This window comes from Pan troglodytes, chromosome 2 (genome assembly GCF_028858775.2).
Source record: "Pan troglodytes isolate AG18354 chromosome 2, NHGRI_mPanTro3-v2.0_pri, whole genome shotgun sequence".
Classification (NCBI taxonomy): Eukaryota; Metazoa; Chordata; class Mammalia; order Primates; family Hominidae; genus Pan; species Pan troglodytes.
The window spans coordinates 81846138-81872096 of record NC_086015.1 but is presented as its reverse complement, the minus strand read 5'-3'; the positions used below and the strand labels follow the sequence as shown (position 1 = coordinate 81872096).

At 34.3% G+C, this 25959-nt stretch overlaps 1 protein-coding gene across 33 annotated transcripts in view; it reads right to left on the bottom strand.

Annotated features, from left to right (window-relative positions):
* The window catches only part of ROBO2 (roundabout guidance receptor 2), a 1748072-nt gene that overhangs the window by 65279 nt on the left and 1656834 nt on the right, over window positions 1–25959 (bottom strand). For all 33 annotated transcript variants that reach the window (XM_063806020.1, XM_063806025.1, XM_063806033.1 and 30 more), the window contains 7 exons: window positions 24063–24144; window positions 23466–23628; window positions 21680–21846; window positions 18363–18484; window positions 12061–12292; window positions 9176–9300; window positions 6662–6833 (listed from right to left, as the gene is read on the bottom strand). In XM_063806020.1, the coding sequence (XP_063662090.1) occupies window positions 6662–6833; window positions 9176–9300; window positions 12061–12292; window positions 18363–18484; window positions 21680–21846; window positions 23466–23628; window positions 24063–24144 (1063 nt within the window). The remainder of the gene's footprint in view (window positions 1–6661; window positions 6834–9175; window positions 9301–12060; window positions 12293–18362; window positions 18485–21679; window positions 21847–23465; window positions 23629–24062; window positions 24145–25959) is intronic.

Here is a 25959-nt window from a genome sequence, read left to right as displayed (position 1 = left end):
GAAAGAAAACCTAGAGAATCTAAAAAATTTTAACGCTATGACTGAATGTTAAATCTGTCCATATACAATACATATTTGTAATAGAAAGAATTCTCTAGAAGCTGGCAGTCAGCTTTATATGCATCATTTTAGCAAATAAATAGAAAAAAATGAGAACGGCTTATATGAAACACTTTAAAAACATGTAAACTCTAGGAAGAAGATTTCTTATTTGTTTATTTTTCTTTAAAGGCACTGGCAAGCAAATAAAAGCAGGGAAAACTGAAGGGGATGCATGTATTGAATGAACGGCGCTTTACCAGAGGAAATCTGCAGGGGTGAGGCTTTCTTTCCCTTAGGGAGCACCGCAATCCATACAGTGTGAGGCAGTTAGGACCTCAGCTGAAAAAACTCAATCTTATTGATATGAGGTGTCTCAGGGTGGAGTTCAGGGAGGCCAGAGTGACTTAAAATAGAGAGGAGAACCATATGAAAGAGGGAGATGGTGGAGAGTGATGCTCCCAAATTTGTGTATACTCCCCTTACATCCAAAGGTGAACCCTGAACTGTGCATGCAAAGAGAAGATTGTAGGATCTGGTGAAAGCACAGGTTTAAGCTCATGTTCACCGCAAAACTTCCAGGCTTCTCACCGGAAGCCCAGGAGAGGATCATGCCTTGAAAGTATTTTACTGAGGTTTTGTCTTGAGAATAAGGGCAAACATAAGAAGTCCCATAGTAACCAATGTAAAAACTAAGACATCACTGGTTAAAGGTGACCAGACAGTAATGTATGTGCCTGCTAGGACACAAACATGCTTCAAAAGATCACAAAATTTTATTTCATCTGCAATATTCAGTATAGTAAAAAATTACCAGGCATGTGAAAATAAATAAGCAACAAACCAGAAAAATATAACCCAAGGTCAGCAGAAAAGATAATCAATAGAAGTAGACTATGAGACAAGATGGATGTTGAAATAAGGAGAAAAGAACTTGAAGCAGCTATTACAATAGGTGTATGGACTTAATATGGTCATAATAAATGATTACATGGAAAACATCAGAGGGAAATGAAAAGTGTAAAAGAAAGCAAATGGAAGTTATAGAACAGGAAAGTGTAATATATGAAATGACCAGTTCCCTGGACACTTCCACTTCTGCCCATGAAGAAATAACAGGTATTGGGATATGCACTCCCATTGCAAACAAGTAGAAGACTAGGCAAAATATGTGAAAGAAAAGAGTAGGACTGTGATCTCAGACAGAAGGGAAAGAAACAGGGACAACTTTAATATTTTCACAGCTTTGTACCTACAGATAACTTTAAAATATGATGCAGCCAAGACTAACCCAAACATTGCTGAACAGCATCCCTGAGTTGAAAAGACTGAAGCACTCATGGAAGCTGAGGGGACTGAAAATTATTGTTCCTTTTTTATTTTTTTTGTAGAGACAGAGTCTCGCTCAGTCACCCAGACTGGAGTGCTGGAGTGTGGTGGCACAATCTCAGCTCACTGCAACCTCCGCCTCCCAAGTTCAAGCAATTTTACTGCCTCAGCCTCCCGAGTAGCTGGGACTACAGGTGCACGCCGCCACGCCCGGCTAATTTCTTTTGTATTTTAGTAGAGATGGGGTTTCACCATGTTGCCCAGCTGGTCTCGAACTCCTGAGCTCAGGTAATCAGCCAGCCTCAGCCCCTCAAAGTGCTAGGATTACAGACGTGAGCCACTGCGCCTGACCAGGGACTGAATTTATGGAGCAGAATATCAGATAAATATGAGAACTGCACTTTTTATTTTGAATTTATTTGCAAGATAACTGATGTTTAAGGCAAAAACAACACTAGAGCTATAATTTGTATATTGCTGTTTATTACATAGAAGTAAAAGGTATAATAATAACAACAAAAAAAAAAAAGACGAGAGGAAAAGGAGTGACACTATACTGCTCTAGGATCCTTATAGTCAAATCCTAGAGCAACTGTCAGCAAAGAAATGAGGTGTACCTAATAATCCAAGAGCGGCCAAAAAATACTAACCCTTTCTCATTTTATCAAAAGAAAGCAGGAAATTTGGAAGACAGTAACAAAGTTAGCAAACAAATAGCAAGATAGTAATTCTAAACAAACACACCAATGATTACATTAATAATAACATTCTGAGTATGCAATTAAAAAGGCAAAGATTGTTAGATTGGATTAAAAAAAAAAAACAAGACTGGCTAGGAGAGGTGGCTCATGCCTGGGAGGCCAAGGTGTGAGGATCACATGAGGCCAGGAATTCGAGAGCAGCCTGGCCAACATGGTGAAACCCTGTCTCTACAAAGATACAAAAGTTAGCCGGGTGTGGTGGCATGTGCCTGTAGTTCCAGCTACTCAGGAGGCTGAGGCAGGAGAATCTCTTGAACCTTGGAGACAGAGTTTGCAGTGAGCAAAGATCACCTAACAATATGCAATTTAATAGAACTGCACATTAAATACAGAGAAACATGGGTTAAAATGAAAGAATGAAAAAATGACAATCCATGCAGTTACTTACAAAAGATGATGTAGCTATGCTAATATCAGACAAAGTAAATTTTAGGATAGGGAATCTCACCAGAAAATAAACGTAGCCATTTCATAATAATAAAGGGTAAATTTAAAAAGAAGATATAATAATCTTAAAACATACTCACGTAAAACAAAGTAGCCAAAACATGAAACACAAACTTATAGATGAAAGGGGGAAATACATAAATCCATAATTACAATAGATTTCCAGACTGTTTGTTTTTAGTAATTAAAAGCGCAAATAGAAATCAATAAAGACCTGATAATACTAACAAATAATTTGACCTGAGATAAAACCTTCCACTGAAAAAACAGAGAAATGCAAATACTTTTCAAGTGTACAAGAAACATTCAATGAGATCAAATCCTGTGTCAAAAAATAAGTCTCCATATTTAATAGAGTAAATTTACACAAAGAAAAATTACTCTGAGGCTCTGGCCTCAGGGGAATTAAAGTAGAAATCAGAAACAAAAAGATATCTGGAAAAGTCCCTAAATATTTGGAAATTAAATAATACACTTATAAATAACCTCTATGAAAGAAAAACAGAGATCCTTAAAGAAAAGTTGAAGATAGTTTATATTCCATGATAAATGGAAACATAACAAATCAAAGTTTGTAAGATTCAGCTGTAGAAATGCTTAGAGGGAAATTTAAAACTTTAAAATACCCCCAAAATAGGAAAGGTCTGGAATCACTGATTTACGTTTTGATCTTAAGAGACAAAATAAAAGTACATAGAAGAAAAAGCAGAAATCAATTGGTTAGAAAACTAACAAAGCCAAAAGTTTGCACCTTGAAAAGATTAATAAAATTGATAAATCCTCATCAAGACTGATTTAAATAGGAAAAAGAGGGGTAGAGAAATGAAAGAGGGAGGATAGGAAAAAAATGAAAGAGAGATAGTTCACATACATTTTTAGTATTTAAGAATAAAACAGGTGGCATTATTCTATATCTCACAGACATTCAACGATAATAAGGGAATATTGTAAACAACCACATGCTAATAAATTCAATAGCTTAGAAGAATTAGAGAGAGTCACTACTGGGCAAAAAACAAAATATCTATTTACCACAACCAACACAAGAAGAAATACAAATTCTTTTTTTCTTTTCTTCTTTTTTTTTTTTTTTTTTTTGGAGTTGCCTCAGCTGGAATGTGGTGGTGTGATCTTGGCTCACTGCAACCTCCACCTCCCAGGTGGATTCAAGTGATTCTTGTGCCTCAGCCCCCCAAGTAACTGGGATTATAGGCGCCTGCCACCACACCTGGGTAATTTTTGTATTTTTAGTAGAGACGAGGTTTCACCATGTTGGCCAGGCTGGTCTTGAACTCCTGACCTCAAGTGATCTGCCCACCTCGGCCTCAGAAACACAAATTCTGAATAGACCTGAATTCATATATATATATATAGTTTTTAAATTCACAAAGAAAAGTGTAGATATAACCACTGAATTCTAGAAAATATTTAAGGAAGAGGTAAGTCCTAAAAAACTTTCACATAATTTAGAGGAGGAAGGAATGCTTCCCAAACTACTTTGTAAAACCAGCCACCTGATTTCAAAACTGGAAAAAGAAAACTACAGATCAATATTCTAATGAACATGGATGCAAAATTATTTACCAAATATTAGTAAATTCAGCAACATCTATGAAATGAATAATGTATCATGACCAATTGTGATTTATCCCAAGAATACAAGGTTGATTTACCTTTAAAAGTCATTCAATAGAATTCATCACATTAACGCAAAAAAGAAGAGAGAGAAAACATGATTATCTGAAAACACTTAAAAAAATTTCACAAGTACTAAAATGAGTAAGTGAGGTAGTAAGGCCACAAAGCACAAAGGCCATTTAGAAATTAAATTTATGTGTAATACAAAACCATTGGAAAAATAAATTTTAAAAATCCATTTATAATAGTGTAAAAAACCATCAAATAGGCCAGGTGAAGTGGCAGGACCTCATGCCTATAATCCCAGCAGTTTGGGAGGCCACGGGAGGTGGATTTCTTGAGGTCAGGAGTTTAAGACCAGCCTGGCCACAATAGCAAAACCCTGTCCCTACCAAAAATACAAAAATTAGCCGGAAGCAGTGGTGCATGCCTGTAGTCCCAGCTGCTGAGGAGGTTGAGGTGGGAGGATCACTTGAACCTGGGAGATGGACGCTGCAGTGAGCCAAGATCGCACCACTGCACTCAAGCACTCCAGCCTGGATGAGAGAGAGACTTTTTCTCAGAAATAAAAACAAAACAAACAACATATACAAAAAATCAAATGCTCAAGAAATGTGTTGAACACTAAAAACTATAAAATATTGGAACAAAGTAAAGAACACTTAAATAATGGAAACATATATCGCATTCAGGGAAAGAGAGTTACTATTAAAATATTTACTCTACCCATTTTGACGGATGTATTCACTTCATTTTCACTCACCATTCCAACACAGTTGTAGAGATATCAACAAGCTGATTTGAAAAGTATGTGGAAAAGCAGAAGGCCTATAATAAGCAAAATAATTTTGCAGAAGAAAATGATGGAGTATTCACATTACCTGATTTCAAGGCTTACTATGAGCTACAGTAACCAAGACAGTGTGGTTTGGCATATGGACAGACATACAAACAAATTGAATCCCATAGGGAATCCAGGAATGCATCCATGAATATATGATTAACTGGTGGAAAGGAAAGTCCTTTTAATAAATTATGAGTACATAATTTGATATACATATGGAAATAAATAAGCCTCATTCCTTTAACCACATTGCAGTTACCATCAGATGAATTATAGACCTCCGCATAAAAGCTAAAATTATAAAGCTTCTAGAAGAAAATATCCTCAGTATCTAGAGGTAAGCCACAATTTCTTAGGAAGCACTAAATATCAAAGAAAAAATGATAAATTGTACTTCAGTAAAATGTAATACTTTTGTTCATCAAATGACACTATTAAGAAAATGAATAGGGAAGTCATGGACTGGGAGAAAATATTTGTAACACATATACATGGAAAAGAATTTGTATCCAGAATGTACAAATAACTCCTACTAATCAGTAACAAGAGACAACCCAATTTTTAAAAGGCAAACATGTGGTCAATTCACAAAAGAAATTATGTGAATGGCCAATAAGCACATGTAAAGTTGCTCGACATTATTAGTCATAAAAGAAAATTTAAGTTAAAATCACAGGTTATCCCAATTAGAATGGCTAAAATCACAAAAACTGGAAACATCAAATGTTGGTGACAATGTAGGGCAACTGGAAGTCATTTTTCTTGCTGGTGGGAGTACGAAATTATATAACAATTTGAATATTGTTTAGCAGTTTCTCATAAACTCAAACTATACAACTCTTTTACCCAGAAATTAGACCCTAGGTATTTCTCCAAAAGGACACAAACATTTACACAGTAATAATCACTCTGTCAGGTGAAAAGCAGATAAACAAAATATGGCATATTCATACAATTGAATACTGCTCAGCAGTAAAACATATAAACTGAATAATACATACATGGATGAATTTCAAAAACATTATCCTTAGTGAAAGAAACCAGATTTTAAAAATCACATTCTTTATGATTCCATTTATATACATCTCAAGAACAGACAAACATAATCTATGATAAGAGGGAACAATTTTATGCAATGATGATATTAGATTTAATATGATTTCTTCTTTGGGATGGTATATTTAGATTACAAAGCTTATTCTGACCTGTTCCTTGTTAATTTTTGACATTTCTCTGACTAAAAGGAAGCATACAGATTTGAAACATGATAGTCTCTCTTCAGTAACTATCTCATTTTTATTATATTTCAATGGCAACAAAATTGCTAATGAGGCAATTGATTAAAAGTAATTTTAAACTACCTTTCAGCATTTAAGCTCTTAAATATTGCAATTTTAAAAAGGCTCTGGGACTTTTAAGAGCATGATCAATTGCACCAAGTATTTTTGTAAGAAACCCTAGTCAGTTAACCCATTTGTCAATATGATATGTGTACCCTATCATTCATAAGTGTATATTCACTATTAGTATGTTGATGCAAAATCATCATCCACCTTGTCAGCTGACTGATTCTAAAGCACAGACCACATAGTTTGATACTCACCGATTATTATTGGCTGTGGCTCACTCTTTACTCCAACCCCTGCACTGGTACTAGCTGCAACCTCTACCCGGTATTGAATACCTGGGAATAATCCACCAATTATTACGGACCGAATGGCTGCATCCACAGTTTTGTTGATATGGAATCGTGTTTCATTTCCTAGACACCAGATCTACAGAAATGGAAAGTGAATAACACATAGATATAAGATTATCGTTTCTGGTAACAAGACTACTGTAACTGATCAAATATTTTTTAATCATAACCTGTCTATCTTCTAGGCTTATAGAAGTTTTGCAAATGACATCTTCTAAAGCCCAACCTCTGCAGTTTATTTATAAGTGTATATGTAAGTGTGTTTGTGTGCACGTGCACCTGTATTAAATGAAGAACAATAAGGGAAGCTGAAACTATGCCATGTTCATTTATATCTTATTCTCAGCACTGCATGCTCATAGTGAGTAATTTAGAAAGCACAGTGATTTCTTTAACACCTCTGGTATGTGGTCTTTGGTTGCAAATGGCATTTTTGTATGGATTAAAACACATAATTTCCTCTGTTTTATTTATCAAGATTTATTATGCATATAATCCACTAAAATATGGTGATTATAAGTTGTAATATCTAAGGTATATAGGTAGACATCTAAGTAATTTATATTTCATTTAAGAAATATTAACTTACACAGAAGTAGTTAACAAGATGAATTGACCTAAGTTATAGGTATTGACTAAAATGAAATTAAAGCCAATATTTACGTTGACAGCAATAAATCTAATATTGATCAACACATATCTACACACACATACACATTCATGAGAACAAAGTGGTGGCAAGTCTTTAGATATTGATGTTAAGGAAGTCAGGCTTTTATTTCAAGTAGGAATCAAATTTTAGGGCATCTTCTTGGATATAGAAATTGTTCTGATGAAATGTGTTATGAAAAGAAATCCACTGTGTATCCACATTTGTATTCATATTATACAATATTTTAAAATCTACATGTAGACACATATGTAGGAAAACATATGATTTGTTTCAGAGCAGGTAAGTTCCCAAAATTTTTCAGTAAAAAATAATTCTTGTGAATCATGTGTTTCTTTTATTGATATATGGTATCTGTGTTCTTAGTGAAGGAATATTTAGCTCTTACCTACATATGTGCTTTGAAACCAAAATATGACAAGTGCCTAGAGAGTGAGAACGTTTACAACTTATGGAAAAAAAATTCATCATGTTGTAAAAAAAAGTAACAATATTTAACTACATGGAAATTTAGGATATTTAGTGCCAAATGGTACAAAAATAAATTCCTAACCTCATTAAAACACACACACACACACTCAAACTCACACAGAGTAGATAATTTGTTACTCTGTTAAAACAATGTCCTAATGCTTATAAAATCTTAGAATCTATATAATTATTGTATTGTAAAAACATTTATTCTTATGTTTCTTAAGCATGTGTCTTTACAACATGATAGAAATCATTTTAAAATAAAGCCTTATACATTTAGTCTGTTCATTTGCTTTAGCAAGTTATTCTTTAATAAAATTGTATGTAAAAAGTAATATTTCCTTAGAAATAAAATTTAATCTGCAAACTTTTGAGTAAATTTATTCAGCTTAATATTAAATACCAACTCTGAATTTTGTAGGTGAAATGGATGTCTAGTTTTGTATTATATTAGATGTATAGAATATGCTATTTTCAGAAATCTAGAAATATTTATTAATAAATGATATCAATAGATGATTTATTAATAAATTATAGTTTTGAATTTTACAAAGATTAATGAGGGGTTTTTCATTCACATGTGGTCTAATCACAACACAAACAGAATCTTATTTTGAAAACGTAGACATACTTTCTACTTTACACACCAAATGATGGCAATGAAACAACAGATACATATGTTTCTAAACAGCCAAAAATTCATCAGTTGAAAAATGAGACAATCAACTGTTTTTTCTGTAAGTCAGTATTTTGTAAAATATGTTCAGTGGCTTTTTTTCAGGTGAAATATTCTACACAACCTCAATAAATACACAAAAGTAGCATCTAGAGTGAGAGTCGGTGCTGCCACAACCCACTCCACCTCTTTAACCCCCGAAGCATCTTTTTTTCTGAGAACATGGTTTAAAAACAGCTGCCTTAAAGCCTCTTATGCAGAATTCTAATAACAAAGATAAAACCCATTTTCTAGGCTTCACAACCTACCCTGTGTCCCATCTCTTTAAATCCTTGAGGTTGTAGAATCACACTATACAGAAAACCATTTCACTGGTGTGGTTTAATTGTTCAACTGGGTTTGTGTGATCTCTGACCTTGAACTCAGGTTCTAATAATACCTATGCATTTGTTTCATTCTCTGTCACACAGAAATATAAATAAAAACTTTACACTTAAACTGAATAAGAGAACCTTTAGAGATGTGTCTCATTCGTGAGACACTGAGATTTCTCTGGGAACCTTTACATGAAAGCTGTCCTTCTTCACCCGGGTCCTACCTTGTATTCTTGGATAATTCCATTCTGGTGATCTGGAGGAGGAGGATCCCAGGAAACACTAATACTTGTGCTATTGTAGCTTCCAACTGTCAGTACAGTGACAGACTGTGGTGGGGCACTTGGGGCTGTAGAGGAAGTAATTAGAATAAATGCAAACTATAAGCCTTGGTGTGCGTTCATGCTACTTTCAGAATATGAGTATAAAGACAAGTTGCAGGAGACTCTGGCTTCCAGGAGTTCTGAATGCACACGGTGTTCAACAGTGACAGTTTTTTTGAGAAATGTTCTTTAAATACAATATCTAGATTTAAAGCAAATGGAACAGCTTTTGTAATATGCTCTCAATAATAAATTTACAGCTAACATTCTAATAAGTGTTTTGTATACACCCCGCACAGAGCTAAGTGTCAGGTTTAATGCTTGCATTAATCTCAGGAGGTAGAAACAACTCTTATCTCGGTTTTACAGATGAGGAAACAGAAGTTTACTGTAAGAGACTTAGGAAAGTCAAAGAGCAAGTCAGAATTTGAGCCGGTGTATGTCTGGTTTTAGAACTCTACTCTAATAGGCTGTCTTTCTAAAAACAACCATAACTTCTTCCAACCAAAATTATTCTGAGAGGACATATTCCAGTATTTATCACATGTTATTTCTGAACGGTGGCATTATTGATAGCTATTTTGGTATGCTTTTAGCTTGTGCTTACTAAATAAAAACAGAAACATAACTATAAATGTCATCAACACAGAAAAAACTTCTTTTTCTTCCCATACTGGGAAAAATAATTGACTGCTATAAATTGACCCGCAAGTTAAGATTGAAAACTTATATTATATGGATGGGCAAGGGACTCTGATGATAAAAATGAAAACAGTTCATGTTGGGTCAAATGTGAAATGGGAAGATTTTGATTTCCTACAATAATTCTCTGCCTTTATAGTTTCTCCTATAACTAATTACAACCATACTGAGAAAAGGCAAGAGAGAAGCTCTTCCTGATTTTAGAATGCCGCATCTCTCATTTAATGTGCCTGAGAACTAAGAAATAATAACTTTGTGGAAAAATTCATCTATTCTCAGTGAGTCTCTGAATGAAAATCAAAGGTGGGGGTAGTTAAAATCATAGTATTACATAACATCGTTCTTAACAGTTTAAAATATCAAATAATTTGGTGGTATTAATGGCTTTTTATGTAGAATCATCAATGCTTGCATAGCTCTACATGGTTTAGTTTTTTGAAACTATCCTAAATATCCTAAAATATATTTTAAAAGCCTGACAGCAGATATCCCATGTTTTGTAAATATGTCATGATATATTTCACTTAGGTATAGCCATATTTGCATTGAGATATAGGACACACACAGCAACATGTTAATAGAGTACTGGTCTTTCCTATTCCTCTTTGTGACAATATTGCTCCAAAATATGGCACGATGAATAAATCCAACCACTTGTCTACGAGCCTTGTAGTTATTAAGCAGACTGCATTGAAAAATAAGACTTTCAGAATGGGTTTCTCATTCACCTTGCTGCTGGCTCGGCGAGAACACCGTGCCTGCTTCCTGACAGGTCAATTATTCCAGGACTCAGCTTCGTTCTACAGATGTGAAAGAACCCAAATCGCCGCTCATCATTCCCAGACACAGCCCAGCTGAGTTCCATTTGTTACCGTCACATAGCCACAGAAATTGGAGATGAATGTATACCCAACAGGGACAAATGTCTAATCCAGAGGAAAAGTCTAACTGCAGTGAAATTGATTTTGGAAACAGGCTTCAAAGAGAGCATTCTGTGTTAAGGTTACCTGCTCCACTCATTAATACTACCAATTTGCAACACAGAGTGAAATTTAGTGATGAATAAAGATATGATGATAATGATTATTATTTTTAAACATGTTGGCAAGGAGAAAAGATACTATTATAATTACTGGTAACTTTTCAACGTATCCTAAAAATAGATTAATGATGCCTTTTTAAATATGCATTTTTGCCCCTGCCAGTGTATCACACTGCAAAACAATGGGAAGATGACATTTTTGCCATGTTGTGTAAGAAATGTATAATTTAAGAGCTCTTTGGTCAAGCACATAGATGTTAACGTGGGCAACCTATATACATTTTTTAAAGGCTTCTCTTATTTTGTATGAAATATGTTTAAAGAAAGGGCTTTTTACAAGAGTTGTGAGCACAAAATTAATACAAAAGCAGAATGGAGGGATTTATTTCATTTGGCATCTCCTTTTTTTTTAACTTTAATGACAACATTTATTATAAGCCTCTTGTTTAGTGAAAGAGATACTACTAAATGAACTGGTGGAAAGCTTGTGTTCATCACAGATTGACTGTAACATACCTTTAGGTAAGAAAAGGTCCAAAGTGGGGAGAACGAGGGAACTTCACTAAGAAGAAAGCTACTGCAAATACGCAAGTGCCCTTCCTGATTAGAAATCATGGGTTTGACTGGCAGTGCCCATAGGAAAAAGTGGCTAATAAAAGGAAATGTCACACTTAACTATAACAAAAGAAGAGTAGTCACAATGAACAGCCTGTGTTCTCAAATTTCCAGTCGTCTGTCTTTCATGATCCAAATGAACTAAATCTACACAAAATATAGGGGAATATTTAATAATCCAATTCAAGTGAACTTAAACATAAGATTTGGTGCAAATGGTTACTTAAGAAAAATTCAAATTACATTAGTGTCCTTTTTTCTGCTTGTCAGATTCTATCGAATTCTCAGAATAAAAGGAGAAAACGACACTTCCTCAATTTACTTTTAGGTGATATCTTTCCATTCTTCTAAGGAAGATAACAAATAGGTACTGTAACAGAAATTGGTTTCATCATGTTTGATTTATATTCGAAATCTGAATACTGACCTTCTTCAGTAGTACGAACCGTTTTAGATTCACTATCCATTCCTTGGAACTCATTAAAATATGGCCGTACTTTAATTTCATAAGTCACCCCCTTTTTCAGGTTGACTAAGACAGCACTTCGTTCAGTCGGGACTTTGGCATCTAAATTCTGCCACGAAGATGTCGCCTGCAGACCTGAAGTCTGACGATACATCACTCGGTAGCCTTGGATAAACTGGGGTTGGCGATCAACCTGAAAAACATAGTTAAGGGCATTTGAAACTAAAGGAAAGTATTTTAGACAACACAATGAATTTGTCCTCTTTTCATTTGTCCCATTTCTGTCCTCATAACTATCAACTGAGTGATGTCATGACTTTCTAGCTAATCTCTCTGCTTCTAATAACTTCTATCCTTTTAGAGTTCAGATTGCTCCTAAGATTGTTTCCAAAATGAAGATTGGGAGAACTCTCTCTCCTGTTTAAAATACCTCACGGTATCTAAGATACCAACCTAATTAATTAAGATGCCTTGGATTAGCACAAGGGCCTCTCAAAGGCCAGACCTGCCAGTATCTCTAACTTTATGTCTCCTCTGCTTACCCATTTTCTGCATCCAACAATTCCCTTTTATGTGGCTTTATATGTAATATGCCCTTTGTCAGGGATTTCCATTCTCATTCTTTGTCTATTCACTAACATCATCACTCAATCAAAACACATGTTTTGGGTTCCTACTCATAGGTGCCAGAAATTCTGCTGAGCTCTGGGGATAAAATGGACAATGAAAATAGAGTCAGCCCCTGCCCTCATGAGCTGAGGTGAGAAGATGGAGTCCAGGTAGAAGGTAGGAGTGGTCTAATAATGACTGAAGCATGGTCAAGTTACAATCATAAAAAAAAAAGCATAAACAAATGTTAAGAATGAGAGGTGCCAAGAGCTAAGAAAGCCTATAGTGGAGAGAAAGGTGACTGAGTTGGGAAGCAGAGACAAAGCATCCCTGAAGAATTCGTAAGTGCTTAGATAGGCAAGAAGAGCAGGATTTACCCAGGAAAACAAATGTGAGGACATCATGTATAAAGTCCCTGTGGCTGGAAAAAGCATATAATACAGATTAAAGTTGTAGAGCTAGAGCATTTGTTTTAAAAGCATATGAACGTTTATGCCCATTACCAAATATTAAATGAAAAACTTTTACTAATTTACCAACTTCTGACTCTTCAATTGTCCCATTCTTGACAAAATTTGACAACTTTTTGATATCTTCATTTATTTAAGATACAGTAAGAAGCTATTTTAAATAATAATCTAAGATTAAACTCATACCAAATAGAATTTTTAAAAAGTGTTTTTATTTGCTATTGACAATCACCTAAAAATGAAATATATAAAAATGCAAGATTAAAAAATGAAATATATTCTTCTCTGTATACATTTATTTTAAAATATTTACCAGGGTTTTATGGTTGTTTCATTTTCAGGGAGAAAACAACTATGGATTTTAAAAATTATTTTTAAAAATTAAGCATCTTTTAATACTTTGTCGTGTTTTTAGAAACACTTGATTTAAACACAAACTATGATAGCATGTTCCAACTAATATCCCTTATCATAGTTTAATAGCTATAGTCTAACAAGGCTTAAATTTGACATACTTCACTATCAAATAAAGTGTAAAGATTAATGGAAAAGAAATGGAATAACCTCATTTCAGGAAGTTTGTAGAGAAAGAGGAAATAAAAAAGAGAATTATGGAGACAGTTATTAATTTCAGCTTTAAACAAATTTCTTTATTCAAGAAATTTGAAATTTGTTCAGCATTTGAAATTTGTTTCAACTTTTGTTGAAATGTTGAAATTTGTCGGCAGTTTATAAACAAAACGTATTCTTTCATGTATTAACTACTAACATCTCTTCTTTAGTTGCAGTATTGTTTTATTTATTTTTAATTGGGGGCAACAAATGAATGTTAGCTAAAAATATTGGCTTTAGAAAGTTAAAAATGCAGAGCCTCAATAAAAATACAGTGGAACAAAAGGAAATACTTAGAATGTCCAAACGAGAAAACTCCCTCAATTAAGTGAGTGTGCGTGTGTGTGTGTGTGTGTGTTTCTATGTATGGCTAATTCCAGTTTCCCAGGTAAGTCTCAACAAGAATGAATTCCTTCACCCACCTGAAAGCTTTCTCACCCTCAAAGACTTTCTGAAATTAGTGCTACACTTGTATGAGGTCAGGTAAAAAAAGAAAGTGAGCCCAGGTGTAACATGGAAGCTGGTGATCCGCAAGTCCTCATTCATGCTACCAGTTTATGTTTCTACCATTGGATACATTCTTTGAAAAGCAGGAGTTTTTCTGACACTATGAAATAAGGCAACCAAGAGGCGAAAAGTTAAATTTATGAGAGCCAAAGAGAGATGACTTTCATCAAAACTGTCAGTGTTCAAAAAAACCCTTGCAGTATATGTTAAAACAACACTAAGTTTGCATTTTATAAACTTCTCCGCATTTGCTTTAAGTGAATTTATATACTGAAAGAAAGACATAACTCACAATAATAGCTTGTTAATACTGAAAGAAGCAAGCTGTGTTTTTAAGAAGAACATTAAGCAGCTGTTTCCAGATGAAGGGAGTCTGTAAATCAGGGTAAATTGGTTTTATCCATGTTTGGTTTTCATTAATTAAGTGTTTTAGGGACTTTATGAAGCTAATGTTTACCACAAAACATTGTTTTGCACACTTGCACACTTCAGTGTACACTATCGTCGGCCAGTATATCATATGGGGCTTAATAATTAAATAGTTTAACTTGATTGTGTGCAGTGGCAATGCATTTTTTTTTTCAGGACGAAATTTGTTGTTACAGGTGGAAGCAGAAATGAAAACACTGAACATTTACTTTAAAAAAAATAGGTGAGATTTTTACTGGATGTGTGTTCTACCCCACTAAATTTTGGAGCTCATTTTGACAGGTGGTCATTTTCAAGTTAGGCCATATGTTTGTTACGAGTTTTATTAACATTCTAAGAAAGAGGATTTTCTTTTAGAGTTGATTACAATCAGAGTCTGACCACAGATTCATGGGTTTATATATTTTTTAAAAATAGTATTTTCTGAAACATGAATAAAAAAAGAGTTGTCTTAAGGAAAAAGTAAAATGATTACGAGAACTTCAGGCTTCCAGCCATAGGTCTCAATTTGAATTAGGCTTCAACCTCTTAAACTTTCTGAACCTCAGTTTACTTAATTTGCTCACATAATACCCATATCTCAAGGGCACAGAAACAATCAAGTGACTGATATAAGTGAAAGCATTTTGCTGGCTTTAGAGATGCACAATGATAAAACATAATTGTTAAGGAAGCAACAGGCTAAAAAAGAAGACGGCTTATATGTGGCCCTAAAATCAGCATTCTAGTTAAACTGTTTAAGTGTGATGCTTCATATTTACCTTTTCCATTTTCAAAACAAAACAACATAACAACTCAATATAAAGCAAAAATTCAAAGTGAATTTTCTTTGATGGGTTTAGCTGCTAAGGGTCTGATCTGGTTTTAGCAGACTTCTGAAATTCTAGTTTGTCGAAGCACTCTTTTCAATCTCTGTGGAAAAATGCTTAATGGGCAAAGAGTATGTAATTCTTTTTGTCCTTGAACAAAACAAAGACAAAAAGTAAAGCTAGAATAATCATTTTTCGGTAAGTGACTTATTGCTATTTTTCTTTGTGGAACAGCAGGTTTCTTATCATTTTTGCCCACACTCATTCTAAAAGCAGCCATTTTAGAAAGCAGTTGTTGCTAACTATTGTTTCAAGTTTAGCCTGGTGAGGAGGGGGAGAGCGAATGGTCTCTACAGTAGTTACGTCTTGTGCCTTTGGTCATTAATCCTGCCAACCACTGGGAAACTTCCTCAGCTGGCCCAAAACCTAATCACATGGTGGGGAATTATTTCTCCCTTCAACCCCAACACTTCTGTAAAGCAAATGCTAACATTTTGATAATTTAAATAACACATGCATTTAGTAAATCGAAAATATTACATCAATAAAAGAGTTACACAAATTATTTGACCACTGGACACACCCCAGTCTGACTTTATTTCACTTAATTTATCTCTTTCAAATGCATACTTATGTCATGTGCAACTACAAAGTCATAGAGAACAATATGCTGTGATATTAACTGAATTCTTTCTTCTATTAAAAAAAGTGTAAAATGTATGAAAGCAACTGATTTGATCATTTAACAAACAGTTATTAAAAAGAGTACTTCATAATAGACACTCTGCTCTGAAAAAAACAGAAATGAAAGAAATTGGCTGTAGCCTCACAGAAGTTACAGCCCATGACGGGGATAGATGTGCAAACTAGTAATGATAGCTTCTTGGGGTACAGAGATGAATAGACAACGTCCCCCTCCTGGAAGAACTCCCAGTCTACTGTCATGCAATTTTGATCTAATGCTATTTACTCTTGAAACTAAGTGACTTTAAAGTGATTAACTTCATCAACATAATGACTTTGATTCTTACCCAAAGAATTCCCACATTTAGATGCAGCTTAAAAGAATCCCCCTTATAACTTTCAACAGAACAGAGACTTTTTTCAATTGAGAATGAGGAAAAATACTACGCTGTGAAAAATACTATGCTGTGAAAAATACAAGGTTCCTTTGGCTTTGTTAGTTTTGTATCTACTCAAGGGTACTGAAAGATAGAAAAGGCATGGCAGATAATACCCCCTACTGTGCCACTGTAAAAATGATAACGTAATTGTGTTCCCTTCATGGGAACAGAAGAATAGAAACCAATATATGCAGAAAATAGAATAAATCTATGCAAAATTATGTCAAAACTGGAATAAGTGTAATCCTAAATAATCATAATTACTCTTAAAACATTATAAACTTAGTCTTATTTTTAAAATATATATAACCCAATTTTGTACTCATAAACCAATAATTTGACTGATTATGTAGTTTGCTTTAAGGAGTAACAACATGGAACAATAACAAAAAAAGCCTGAATAGTTAAGGCAATCCTAAGCAAAAAAGAAGGAAGAAGGAGGCTTCATGCCACTCAACTTTAAACTACATAACAGGGTTACAGTAACCAAACTGGGAGAAAATGTTTGCAAATTACATATCTGATAAGGCATTTGTATCTAGACTATATAAACACTTATAAGTCTATAATAAGAAGACAAACAAAATAGAGTATATAAACACTTGTTAAGTCTATAAGAAGACAAACTCTTTGTCCAAAAATGGACAAAGAGTTTCAATAGACATTTCTCTAAAAAAAAAGTTCAATTAGGACATGAGAAGATGAATATGATTAGTCATTAAAGAAAGGCAAATCAAAACCACAATTATATACCACTACACACTCACCAGAACGGGTATAATCCAAATGGCAGATGATAATAAGTGTTGGCAAGGATGTGAGAAAAAAATGGCAAGGATTTGAGAGAATCTGGAACACTGAAACATTGCTAGTGAGAATAGAAAATTCTATAGCCACTTTGGAAAGCATTTTGGCAGTTCATCAAAATATTAAATGGAGAGTTACCAATATTACTGAACAATTTGTAGGTTTATACCAAGATAAATGAAAACATGTGTCCACCCAAAGACTTGTACTCAAATGTTCATGGCAGCGTTATTCATAATAGACAAAACTGGAAACAACCCGAACATCCATCAACTGAAGAAGGAATAAACAGAATGTGAAGTATCCATAAAATGGAATACTATTTGATAACAACAAGAAACAAAGTCCTGATACGCGCTACAACATGGATGAACCTCAAAAACATTATGCAGAGTGAAAGAAGCTAGACACAAAAGACCATATATTGCACAATTGTACTCATATAAAAGGTCCAGAATAGGCAAATCTACAAAAACATAGAGTAGATTAGTGTTACACAGGGCTACGGTAGGGGAAATGAGAGAATCAATGTTAACAGGCACAGGATTTCATTTGGGGATGATGAAATGTTCTAAAATTAGATTTTGGTGATAATTTAGAAACTCTAAATACACTAAAAATCATGAAGTTGTTCACTTTATGGTATGTTAATTATATCGCAAGAAAGCTGTTAGAAAATTCAAAAGACAGGATATGCCATGTTTATATAATAATCTATTCTTACTAGGTTTATTCTAGTAACTTTTTAATTTGTTGATTTTCTTTACTATCATTGATTACACCTTGATTTTAAATGGCGGGAATTTTTATTATCACTCTTTGTTCATTTGCATTTTCCATGTTTTGCTTTCCCGAAAGGGAAGAGATTACTATTAACATTGCCTTTGAAAGCTTACCGTCCATGTGACCTGAACCGTGGTGGGAGTCAGCACAACTGGATTATGAAGACGGACGAGGACATCTCCTAGCTCTTTCTGCACTTGCCTGTGGTCCACTCCTTGTGCTGGTGGGCTGATATCTGCAGTTAGAGAAGAGAATCATTCCCAACTTTAAAAATTCATATTAAAATTACAATTTATTTTATGTAAATCAACCTCATGTCTTTAGAACTAATTACAGGGAAACAAAACGAAAACTCTCTTGTGACAAAAAGCATTTAAGCCTATATATATAAATATACCACTGTGGTAGGACATAATGAAAGATGATATTGATCTTTATTAAAAATATACTAATAGAAGAGTATTTGTAATCCCTCATCCCCATTCAAATGCAGACACACTGTTGTATAAGATCACTTACTTTATTACTAAAGGATAAAGTATGTGCTGTAAGACTTCTCTACAGAAGTCTAGAAAGATCTCTAGAAAGAGCAGCTTTGTACAGATGTTGGTGTATTGAATGATTTTCTGGATGTGTAAGTTGGAATATATCTAAAAACTGATGCTAAGGGACCTGTTAATCCCTTGTCCCAATTTGCAGGTTGTGTTTTCTTCTTGACCTACTTCAGTCTGGGAGCATGGATGGAGAAGTAATGGTGGACTAGGAAAGTGAATTCAGTCATTAAAGGTAAATAGAGTTGGGGGAAGAGGGGAAACAGTTCCTCAAATTTGCAAAGATACTTTTGACAGAAATAGTTATAATACTGATAACATGTTCCAAAGTAATACATTTTGAGCAGTACTCTAATACCTGACACGAGGTCATGCAGACATTTTTAGGAATAGTGGTGGGGAGAAGGGAAGAAAGAAAGGTGATGTTTAAAATATTATACCCTCAGTCACATATTGTTATGCCACATTATTCATCAGTCTCCTAAATACTATTCTATTTCTCCATATGATGGTTTATATTCTCGGTCCATTAAGAAAAAAGGATAAATTATAGGCTGTGTCCATTAAGAAAAAATGATAAATCATAAGCAGCTAAGTCCATCAAATTGATATTAAACATTGAATTTTACACATACTCAGATTAACTTTTTAAACTGGCACACAATGTTGTTGAATTGTTTTTCTCCAACTATTGTATTTAAGAAAGGAAGTCCAATTTAAAGTTACTTATTTTCTTAATCCTGTTTTTTCTTATTATCTCAGGCTACAATGCATGCAGCACTCTCGCAAAAGTATTTTTAAGAACATTTCTCAACTATTACTTAAATTGGGAACACTAACTTAAATTGGGTCGTAAATAATTGAGACTAATACTTAGGTAATGTTTTCCCAGTTCTACTTTTTTTTTTCATTTTTAACATAAACAGTAAAATGAAGTTTTACTTAATTTGAAAAAAGTCCCTTTATGTGAATAACATTAATCTATGCCTATATATGTATGTTCTGTTTTGATGCTGATAATCCAAGTATTTGTACTTTTAATGAAATAAAAGATTTCTAGATTCTCTGTTATTTAATACCTTTGAAAAATAAGAGTTCACAGTGCAAAGTGTTCTTTGAAAAAGAAGAAGTGCTTTGCAGATTGCAAAGCTGCTGAAAGTATGGTACCCAAAAATAATCCTGACCTTCAGACACAACACGTGGGTTTTCCTATTAAGTATTTGTTAAGAGCACAGAAGTCTTTCACTCTATATATTCTTTCCATTGGAACAAACCAGACCACAAACAACTTTTCATTAATCTTTCTTGACCTTTTCACTGCGAGCTATTTTATGAGTCAAGATTTAGTGACTAGCATAGTTATCGAATGATCAAAAAGGTCTGCCAGATACAATCACACCAAATATCTTCCCATTCTGATCTCTCTCTATGTTTCACTGGCTACACACAAAAACTATTTCTATGCACAAAGGTATAAATGATCACGGTACTACAATTTCTTGACATAAAATTGTACACATCTTCCATTTTAAGTTCAATAATAAAATTTACACACTTAATTCAAACAGTAAAAAGCAATCGGATTTAAGGAAGGTAAAATATAACTAGGTTCAAATTTCAGATTTTCAAATTCCTTGTTGTGCTTTTTCTTTCTCAAGAGACAGGTTCTTTACCTACAGGCCCTTTATCGCCATGGAAAATTAATCACATTACTGCTTAGAGAACAATAGCAAAATGGCATTTCCTCCTCCCTTGACTGTCATCATGTCAGCAACGTTACAAAGTCACGTGGTGACTTTATTTCAGTCGATTCCTTTAAGGTGCCCTTCTCCGTTATAATAGCATGCTAGTTACTATCACCGAACTACATTGTAATTATAATAATATTTTATGGCTGTATGGTGCTTTTCATTGCATAAAAATACTACTTTGAATTATATCTTGTTCAAAGTCTTTTACAAATAAGAAATAATTAACCCTTTCTGAAGAACCCTGTGGGAAGTAGGTTATAACAAATAATAAAATTACCGTTTCTATTTTATTAATTTCTTTTACCTACTTGTCAGAAGGGAAACTATAATGTAGCATTGTATATTAAACCTCAGACTCCAGTGACTTCTCAGTTTGAAGAGACAGGTAATAAGGATAAAATTATGAAATCTTCCATTTTGAAATTATATTTTAATACTTTGTGTGTATTTTACATTATAGTCAAAAGAATTGAGTTCTTTAGAAAGAAAACTTGATTTCCTGCTGTCTGTAATAAATTGCTCCTTTAAACATCTGATTTAACGAAATTCATTGTAGCAGTGGTTGTAAAACTTATACATCAGCATCACAAGGAGGGTTTGTTAAAACAAACACTGGGCCCTAACCTCAGAGCGTTTGAATTTGAGCCTGAAAATGTGTGTTTCTAACAGTTGTAGGCTATGCAGATGCTGCTTACCCAGGAACCACACTGTGAGAACCACTGCACTATAAAAACAGAATTCTGAAACAATAGGACATAATTTTTATACCTCTATTTGGGCATCTACTCATTAAAGACCACTTTTCTGTTATTGTGTAATTAATTTTAAAGAAGGAGAAACATTTTCCTCCCTTTGAAATATAGTAAAGCTCTAATTTAGTGAATTCATTCGACGTAGAGGTACCCAATTATTTTGTTTATTTTTTGCTGAATAAACCCAAAAACTCCAGAAAGAGAACACATCTCACCAAGGTAAACAGCAAGCTACCTTCTCCTTCCCTGGATAAAGCCTAGTGAGCCATCATACAAAGCAATGCAGGCACATGTATATTTCCTCATCAAGCCCCTCGTTCTTAAATATCTGATGTTTCTGCCTAGAACCAGTCTTGTTGAAAGCTGTTGAAAGTACCTTGTGTGCGCACAGGATCTGACATGGGACTTGGGTCACTGAGACCTTGGGGGTTGATCGCTCTGACCATGAATAAGTAGATTGTATTGGGCCGCAGTCCTCTTACAGTATAGAGGGTGGTCTTTACATGGTTTGCCACGGTCTGCCAGCTGTTGCTCACTGATTGGCTGAAACGCGAACAGAAATTTCATTTAAAGAACAGTCATTTGAAGATTGGAAATGGAGTTGGGTATCAATGACAAAGGTTAATGGCTGGAAATTAAACACACACACACACACAACACTTGAAGTATTCAGCCCAATAAATGAAACATTTGGATGATTTCAATTTATTCCACAACAAAGCCGAGCCCACCTAACGAAAGTGCCATGCACAACAAAATTAAACTCAGCCCAGGAGATGTGACAGCCCTTTGCTAATGCACAGCAGCCCACTAAATGAATACCTGTAAAAGGAACAGAGGCCAAGATCACAACATCAAGTTTATACAATAAGTATGGTCCTCGTAAATGTATATATATATATACCTTGAAAAGAATTAACCTGTAGAAAGAATAAATGGGCTACAGAGTAAATTATGCCAATACATTTTCCTGTTACAAGGTGTGTTTTCTTTTGCATCATTTCCACATGCAATATTATAACTGAGCCTTCTAAACTACATATCTGTAAAAGAAGAGAGGAAGCAGGTAATGAATATTTTCCCTTGGTTACATTGTTAATAAAATTGTACATTACATAGTATTGTGATTTCTCATCTCAGAACGGTGAAATCTCTCTGAATTTGTGTGTGAGGACCCATTTATAGCCAGCCACAGATGGATGCCATTTTAGAACAGTTTGTCTAAGGTCAAATGCCACTTTTGCTCAGAAGAAAGGGCAAATGTAATTTTCAGGGTGGTCGGTTTATTTTTCTGATATGCTTAACTGTCCACGCATAAGAATGATAGAAACGTAGTATTTTGAAATTTGAAAATTAAGTACCTAGCATTGCCTTAAATAATGATTAGAGAAGCTTATAAGAAAGTGATCATTTGTCCTAATGTTTAAAAAAACAGTGGTTATCCATTAAAATTTATACTGTCACGTAGAAGCACATTTGAAAGGGAATATGAAAGCATATTTTACCATTTGTGTAAGCATTTTATCAAATTCTCATAGGATAATTTTATACTGATATTTGCTAATTTACATTTAAATCTTTAAATTGGCAACAATTATTTCAGATAACACGTGGAAACATCTTTTCCATTAAGCAACTAGAAGCACATGGAATAAATTTATTAATTATTGTTGTTAATTTTCTCTCAGGCATATCTAATAGATGTATGTAATATATGGTATAAAAATATTGGGATTATTTTAAGTTCTGCTCTAATTATTAGGAATATAAATGCCAGAGTCCCCTGCTTCAATAAATGTCACATAACTTTAAAAAGTGCCTGTGCCTATGCCTAATTAAAATATTTTCTACCCAGTTCAGATGCCTAAATTCTCACCTTAAATCCCTACAATGGTCTGGGTAAAGAATGGAGCTAAGTGATTATGTTATGAACTGGATCCCCATAGACCTAGGCATGAATAATGCATATTTAAATCTTATAATTAAGTTGTAAACTAAAAAAAATTAACTCTGTTCTTGAATAAAGTCAGAGAGAAGAGATCAATTCTTAAAATGCATTGATTGGACATGTCTTTAATAAAACAGCAGGATAGTTCAGGTGACCTTTTAGAATAAAGGAGCTAAAACAAAACCCAGTGGAGAAAGAAGGAATTGTCCCATACCTGAAAGCCTCAATGATATATGCACTTGCTGGAAGGGTTCCAGGGGTACCTGGCTGCCAGGACAAGGTGACACTGTTCTTAGTAACATCAGTGACCTGCGGTTTGGATGGTGGCCCTGGCAGGTCACTTAAATCATAGTTTTTACTGATTGTTGCTCCAGACTCTATAGAGGACAGACAGAAAAAACTTCATTCCTGATTGCATAAGTTGACAATACTGCCTAAAAGAAGAAAGCAGTCTACTAAAGGACCTGACCTAGACAGTGAGAAATTCATCTCCATGAATCAGAAGTATGTAAGTGAATGTTTGCTTCTCCTACATGTTAATAAAAGTAAGCTGTGCTTTTACATAGGATCATTAGAATTCCTTACACTTCAGAGGAAATAAAATAACAAGGTTATCAAGGACAAGTGTATTAAATTCCACAAATGTAATGGTGTGTGCAAATTCATGCATGAATTAAAAAATGGCATTGAATGTAAAGGCTAAAATTTACATTCAGTGAATTAAACACTTTGATCCCCCCTTAACTTATTATTTGATATTGAGCTATCACAAAAGGGGCCCAAGATTTCTCCTAATTCACAAAGTCCTCACCTGTCACATCCAGCACTGCACTCCAGGAAGTCTCTCCACTTGAACTTGTAGCCACACAAGTATAAGTGCCAGTATCAGAAATCTAGTGTGCACAGAAGGGAGAGAATTAAATTGTTTCAGTCAATTTGCAGAATAATTACTCAATGACAGCCAGGCAATATTTAATTTCTTAAAATTAGATGTATCATTTTGTTGTCTAAATTATGCATTAGAGTCAATCATATGTATACATAAAATAATGAAATAAACTCATATAATATTATTCATAACATTGGTCCAAAGGGCTTTAAAAATAATATTTATGCACCTCAATGTTAATTTGATAAACAATTTGCCCCTCTCTTTTTCTTCCTCTGTGATAATACTTTTACCTCTTAACTCCATTTTATGGCGGAGCTCTACTATATCTAAGTTGTTTATGAATGACTCAGAACAGAACTCTTTCAGAATCTCACAAAATTCCAGAGAAGCAGTAATGCAAAACTGTTCTGTCTCAAATAAACTATGTTTCAATGAATAAAACATACCCGAGTAAATAAGCAATAAGACAATAAGGGATCACACTTTCTTTCTTTTGAAAGACATGGAAAAAAGTGAAGAAGAAAAAGAACTTTTTTTTCCCCCCGAGACAGAGTTTTGCTCTTGTTGCCTAGGCTGGAGTGCAATGGCTCGATCTCAGCTCACTGCAACCTCTGCCTCCTAGGTTCAAGCAATTCTCCTGCCTCAGACTCCCGAGTAGCTGGGATTACAGGCATGTGCCACCATGCCTGACTAACATTGTATTTTTAGTAGAGACAGGGTTTCTCCATGTTGGTCAGGCTGGTCTCGAACTCTTGACCTCAGGTGACCCGCCTGCCTTAGCCTCCCAAAGTGCTGGGATTACAAGTGTGAGCCACCGTGCCCGGCCAGAAAAAGAAATATTTTTAAGGTAAATTTCTTCATTTAAAAACTTCAATATTCACTTATATGTAAATTGCAGTAGTGGAAAAATGAATAGAATAAAGTATCATTAAAAAAATGTGGCTATGGAGTGACTGCAATTTCAAGCTGAAAGGGAACATAAATATATCGTAATTCATAACTCTTTTTTGATCACAATAAAAACTTGCCATTTCATCGATCACTTAAAATGGTTTTGTTATTCGCAGAAGAGTGGCAAAGGACTTTCAGAAAAAGTTGATAATATAATCAAGAGTCCTCTTTTACAAATGCAAGAAGCAGAAGATTCTGTGATTATATTTTGAATAAAGCCCCAAGATCAATAAAAGAGGCAACTCCAAAATTCTGTGTGATCAAGCCTTGTGGCTTACACTGCAAACAACATTCATTCTCATCAATTTAGGAGTAAAGGAAAAGTCACACTGGGAAGAGAAACTGATGACCAAACAAAGTCAGACAAGGCAGAAGATGTAGAATTAATATTCTGTGATGAACATGAGTCTAATTGTTGATGAAATATAGTCGCTCATGGAATATTATATCTGCTGGGTTCAAACTGTAAGTGTGTTGATGACTCAAGCTTTCTCGATTGATTCTCAGGTAAATCATTAGTGCCTGGATGTTACTGCCATTTCACTATCTTAATTGATTTTAAATGCCATTATGTATTTTAACTTAAGTTTCAAATTGCTCTGGCATGACATTCTTTGCCATATTATCTCTGTACAATTGTCTTCTATTACACAGAGGGAAGATGGGGATAGCCATTGTAGAAAGAGCCATTCTTTCAAATGTGGCTGTGCACACATTATAGTCATTAGAAATCTTTGCATTTAAGAAGCATCACTCACAAACTAAATATAATGAGCCGAGGTTGGATTTTAATGGGATGTTCATTTGAATATGGTCTGTGAAAGAGTAAAAGAATTTGCATTTTATTATAGCTGTTGAACTAAAA